Raw genomic sequence first — 6000 nt, 5'->3', positions numbered from 1 at the left:
GGGGACAAACAAATTGCCCTTGGTTCAAAATGATCTAAGTTATAACCTTCCATCCAACTCTCATGCTAATTTATGTTCCAAATTCCACTTAATGATGACAAATTAAATTTTACTAAATTATTCATCATTATCATCCTTATTTAACATCTACTTTTTCATGCTTGCATGGACCAGATGGAAATTGTTAAGGCAGATTTTCCACAACTGGATGCCTTTCTTGTCACCAATCCTCACCTGTTTCCAAGCAAAGTAATATTTCCTCAAGGCCAAACATGCTTTTCATTAGAAAACTGGAAATAAACAACGTTGCTTGTATGGTAATGCTGCTCATTTACATCCATCATACACACATCATCATCATCATGGTTTAACGTCCGCTTTCCATGCTAGCATGAGTTGGACGATTTGACTGAAGTCTGGCGAACCAGATGGCTGCACCAGGCTCCAATCTGATCTGGCAGAGTTTCTACAGCTGGATGCCCTTCCTAACACCAACCACTCCAAGAGTGTAGTGGGTGCTTTTACGTGCCACTGGCATGAGGGCCAGCCAGGCGGTACTGGCAACGCCCACACTCAAATGGTGTTTTTTACGTGCCACCTGCACAGGAGCCAGTCCAGCGGCACTGGCAATGACCTCATTCAAATGTTTTTTCACGTGCCACCGGCATTTTTACATGACACCAGCACAGAAGCCAGTCAGCTTCTCTGGCAACGATCACACTCAGATGGTACTCTTAGCGCTCCACTGGCATGGGTGACAGTCATCGAATTTGATTCGATTTCGATTTCACTTGCCTCAAGCAAAGTTTAGTGTCCAATGAAGGAAAGGTACGTATAAGTGGGCTGGTTACAGCCCTGGCATAAGCCACGCGTTATGGTCTCACTTGGCTTGCCGGGTCTTCTCACATACAGCATATTTCCTAAGGTTTCGGTCACTAGTCATTGCCTCGGTGAGGCCCAATGTTTGAAGGTCATGCTTCACCACCTCATCCCAGGTCTTCCTGGGTCTACCTCTTCCACAGGTTCCCTCAACTGCTAGGGTGTGGCACTTTTTCACACAGCTATCAACATCTATTCTCACCACATGACCATACCAGCGCAATCGTCTCTCTTGCACACCACATCTGATGCTTCTTAGGTTCAACCTTTCTCTCAGGGCACTAACACTCTGTCGAGTATGCACACTGACATTACACATCCATCGGATCATACTGGCTTCATTCCTTGCAAGCTTACGCATGTCCTCAGCAGTCACGGCCCATGTTTCACTGCCATGTAGCATGGCTGTTTGTACACATGTGTCGTACAGTCTACCTTTTACTCTGAGTGAGAGGCCCTTTGTCACCAGCAGAGGTTAGAGCTCTCTGAACTTAGCCCAGTCTATTCTTATTCTAGCAGCTACACTTTCAGTGCACCCTCCCCCGCTACTGACTTGGTCACCTAGGTAATGGAAGCTATCAACTACTTCTAGTTTTTTTCCCTTGAATGTGGCGGAAGTTGGTCTCTGGACATTTTCAGTGTTATTTATAGCACCAGAGCATCTGCCACATACAAAAACTATCCTCCCAGTTAGCCTTCCTTTGATATTGCTGCACCTCTTGTGTCCATAGCTTACACTGGGTACATCTTATGGAGTTTCTACCTATGCCTTTTCTACAGATCGAACAGGGCCATCTACCTGAAGGCATTTGTGACTTGTCTACCTTCCTACTTTTTAGGACTTTGGTTTTAGCTAGGTTGACGCTAAGGCCCTTCAATTCTAATCCTTGCTTCCACACCTGAAACTTCTCCTCCAGTTCTGATAGTGACTCAGCAATTACAGCAAGGTCATAAGCATAGAGGAGCTCCCGGGGGCATGCTGTCTTGAATTCCTCTGTTATTGCCTGGAGGACTATGATCGAAAGGAAGGGGTTGAGGACTGAACCTTGTTGGACCCCTACCTCTACCCGGATTTCTTCCCTGTACTCGTTGCCAGCTCTCACCTTACTATCCCTAGTTTCCTCATTGACCACCAGATAAGGGATCGGGGGACCCTGTCAAAGGCTTTCTCCATGTCAACAGAAGCCAGGTACAGGGGTTTATCTTTGTCTAGGTATTTCTCCTGCAGCTGTCTTACCAGAAATATAGCATCAATGGTGCTTTTCCCTGCATCTCATCTAAGCTGACTCTCTCCCTAATTAGTTGGGCTATAACCCACTCCGTGACCTTCATTACCGGATCTAACAACTTGATGCCTCAGTTATTATTTGTATCTAAAGCGTTACCTTTACCTTTGTAGCATATTGGGTCCACAGAAACTCGTCAGATAAAGTCTACATATTCTTGGGTAGGTAGGGGTAGACCCACTCCATCGTCTAGTTTAACTTTTAACATCTAACACTTGGGTGCTTTTAATGGAGTTCCCTTTGTAGCAAGCATTCGGATTGTTTTCCGATCTGACGATTGCTTAATATCTTTCTTCCCTTTCTCTCAGCTGTTTTGGAAGCCTTGCACGAAGTTCACGGGCGTAACCCTAACTCATCTGACTCAGCCATAAACAATAAAAAAAAAAAAAAGTGAAAGATATTTCAAGTACGTTAGACTCGAAACAGTTTTGATCCATATTAAAATGTGAAACTGTTAGAAGACATAAGTAGATAGTTGCCTTATGTATGTAATCTAGAGACAACCACACGCAACTTCAAATACTTAAGTTTTCAGAAGTGATTTTCCGGAACAGCTGTGACGTCACTGAGTGAACGGCAAAATGGCAGCCACTGGGGTGTTACCGTTTGTCAGAGGCATAGATTTCACACGAAATGATTTTCAGGTATAGCGGAATCTATTCATTTTGACAATATCTTGTTTTTAATGTATACAGGTATACTAACATAACTGCTCTGTTTTAGCGAAAAGTCAATTTAAGAATTTTGTTCGTATGCTATTCTTTCTAATCACCTCATCTACCTCCACCTTTGTTGCTGCCCGGCTTTCTCAATATTTTCTCTATTATTATTATTACTACTAGTAGCAGAAACATCTTTATATACACATATGTTCCCTTTAGAGCAAATCTTAATGGTAGTTACTTTTAGAAATTTGTTTCGTTTAGCAGTTGCAATCTTTCAAGATGATTACGAGTGATATTGTCCGAGTTCTCACAGCTGTCAATGGTTTATATATACACACACACACATATATTTATATATATATATATATATGTATATATATATATATATATATATATATAAACAACAACAAAAAAATCCCTCTCCCAACCACATTAAAATGTTAGGTTTCATTAACGAAGAAAGGAACAACATGTTTATTGTTACCAGGGTTTAATATTATTTATTGAGGAAACAATTGCTAGGCTTACAAGATATCCGGGATTGTTTGCATATTCGCAACAAATGAGTAGCAGAACCCAACTACTTCTTCGTAGTTGGGTTCTTCGTAGTTGGGTTCTGCTACGGCTGTGAGGAATACACTCTAAGAATATATTGTAAAGATGATACCTAACATTAATAGGACCTTAGGGGTTGTCTTAGTTTAGACATTACCTTACAGCTTCAGCGAGCTGTTCACTTGGATTCACTTTAAGATTTGCTGTTCTTACTAAGAATAGACATTCTCGACCAATTTCACTCATTTTTTTCTGATAGCTATTCTTAATTTTAAAGCAATTTTTATTTTTTGTACATACTTGTGCAGATAAATGCGTAACAAATAAGGTTATTCGTAGTAAATAATACTTTATATACTTTTAGTTTGTCAAGTCTCCAATTATGATTGTCGAAGTTAGAAACTTAGTTTTCGGTTTATAATTAATATTTAGATTCGAACCTTTTTGACTGATAGCAGATAAATAGATGACTTTAAATATGTATAAAGATTTAAGTCATGAACTCTATAAATTGTTTAATATCTTATTATATGTTGTTCTTAATTAATTGGCAATTTTGCTTATATTTTGACTGTAGTGAAATATTTTAATTAGTTTTATCATCCTTCTGCAATTAATGAAAGTAACAATCAAATACTAGAGTTGATGGTATCGAATAACCCCCTCCCTTCAAAATTTCTGGCTGTGTGCCTAAATTTGAAAATAATTATTGAAGAAAATAGGAGCAACAATATTATTATTTTCCGTTTGGATCACCTGTAGCGAGTCTATGATCCAATATAGGTTCATTAATAGTGATTAAATCTATTGGCTACAGAATGTGTGCCAAAGTTAACGTAAAAAATTTGTAAACTTAAAGAACTAAGCTAACGTTTGGTTTTCCGAAAAAGTAGATATTTTCTCTCATCATTTTTTACTAACGTATTTCACCTTCTGTTTTTTGTTTTCTAAATATATTTTTATCGACTTAGATCATCAGTAATATTGAATTTCACGTCAGAATTAAGAGGACTTTTTTTCATGTAGATCTGGATTTTTAACGAGAGGAAATGAGATTATGCAACTTTCATGCAATTCTCAGAGGCATTAGACAAATATGATAAAAGTCATAGTTTTGACAAAGTAAAGCAATCACGGGCAAATAACAGTTCAAGTAATTAAATAATTAAATTGTAAATCACTTATCAACTGGCATTACACGGCTTGCACACAATGACAATGTTTTATAAACAAGGAAACAACTAAATTAGTCACTTATTGAAGTTTTTCTATGACTTTTTTTTTTCTTGAATTCAAATGAAACAACATACTTGAATGCGCAGTTTAGTTCGATAGGAAATCTATAAAGATTGTTTTTGTCTTTTGATTACTAAGACAGTCTACTGCGCAGGGAAGTCTATTGTAATTTTTGGATGATGTATGTGTAGATGGCACGATCAACTTGGATTTTGGTCGTATTCAGATTGACATGAGAAGTAGACCAACTTAGAAAGTTGGTCTGCTTCTGGAATTTCAACATATTGAAATTTAACAACTAAGGTTATGGGTGGGTCTAATTTTGGCTTTTAGCCAGTTGATGTTTACATCTTCATGTGATCAGTAACCACAAAAATGCTGCAAGTAGAAAAATAATCTTGGAGCAATTTCACAGTCTCTCTTTGACTCCATTTTAATATTTCTCTTGACAACCAAGATGTGGATGAAACCTCTGGAGTACTTCTCAATTTATTAACTCTTGCCGAAGTTAAATAAAGGTGTGTGTATGCATCTTCATAATTATCATCATCATCATCATCATCATTTAACGTCCATTTTCCATGCAGGCATGGGTTGGACAGATTGACAGGAGCTGGCAAGTCGGTTTCTATGGCTGGATGCCCTTCCTAATGCCAACTACTTTACAGAGTGTACTCGGTGCTTTTTTACGTGTGGCACCAGCAGCAGTAAGGTTACCCAAATAACTTCTTGCAAGACTCCTCAATTGAGTGGGGAGTAGTATTGAGGGAAGTGGCTTTGTGCCAGGTGATGAGAAGTTAGAGTATGGATAGAGGGTCAGAAATAGGTGTCTTACAGTAAAAGAGATACATGGCTACGTCAGTAGGAGAGAGGTGGTGGTGAAGTGATGTGTTTAAATCTGTGTATACACGTCTTTTTGTACGCCATATATCATTAACATCGTTTCAACACCCACTTTTCCATGCTTGCATGGGTCAGACGAGATTCATAGAAACAAATCTTTTATGACCAGATGCTCTTCCTCTCACCAACCCTCACCTGTTGCTATCTGAGATAATATTGCCTCTTGTCCTTTAAATGCAAATGGTACAAACGTTCAAAATGTTTTCATAGAAGATTACAGCAAAAAACATTGCTTGTGTAACAGTGACATTTGTTTACAACTTACATGCAATGTCAAGACAAGGGGATACACACATACATAACATACATATAGTGGTCTTCTTTCATCCTCCATCTACAAAATTCATTAACAAGTCTTTGATTGACCTGGAACTACAGTAAAAGACACTTGCCCAAGATATCACTGGGACTGAACTCAAAAACATGTGGTTGCAGAGTGAACACTTTAACCACACTGCCTGGAAGAGGTACCACAG

The 6000-nt window shown here is 38.7% G+C and overlaps 1 protein-coding gene across 2 annotated transcripts in view; it reads left to right on the top strand.

Annotated features, from left to right (window-relative positions):
* Positions 1-2664: 2664 nt before the first annotated feature.
* The window catches only part of LOC115213795 (protein flightless-1 homolog), a 76449-nt gene continuing 73113 nt past the window's right edge, over positions 2665-6000 (top strand). For both annotated transcript variants that reach the window (XM_029782654.2, XM_029782653.2), the window contains exon 1: positions 2665-2809. In XM_029782654.2, coding sequence (XP_029638514.1) covers positions 2747-2809 — 63 coding nt within the window. In that variant the 5' untranslated portion in view covers positions 2665-2746. The remainder of the gene's footprint in view (positions 2810-6000) is intronic.

Source organism: Octopus sinensis, linkage group LG7 (assembly GCF_006345805.1).
Source record: "Octopus sinensis linkage group LG7, ASM634580v1, whole genome shotgun sequence".
NCBI lineage: Eukaryota > Metazoa > Mollusca > Cephalopoda > Octopoda > Octopodidae > Octopus > Octopus sinensis.
Note: the sequence above shows the minus strand (reverse complement) of the source record. Positions and strands in the feature narration are given on the sequence as shown.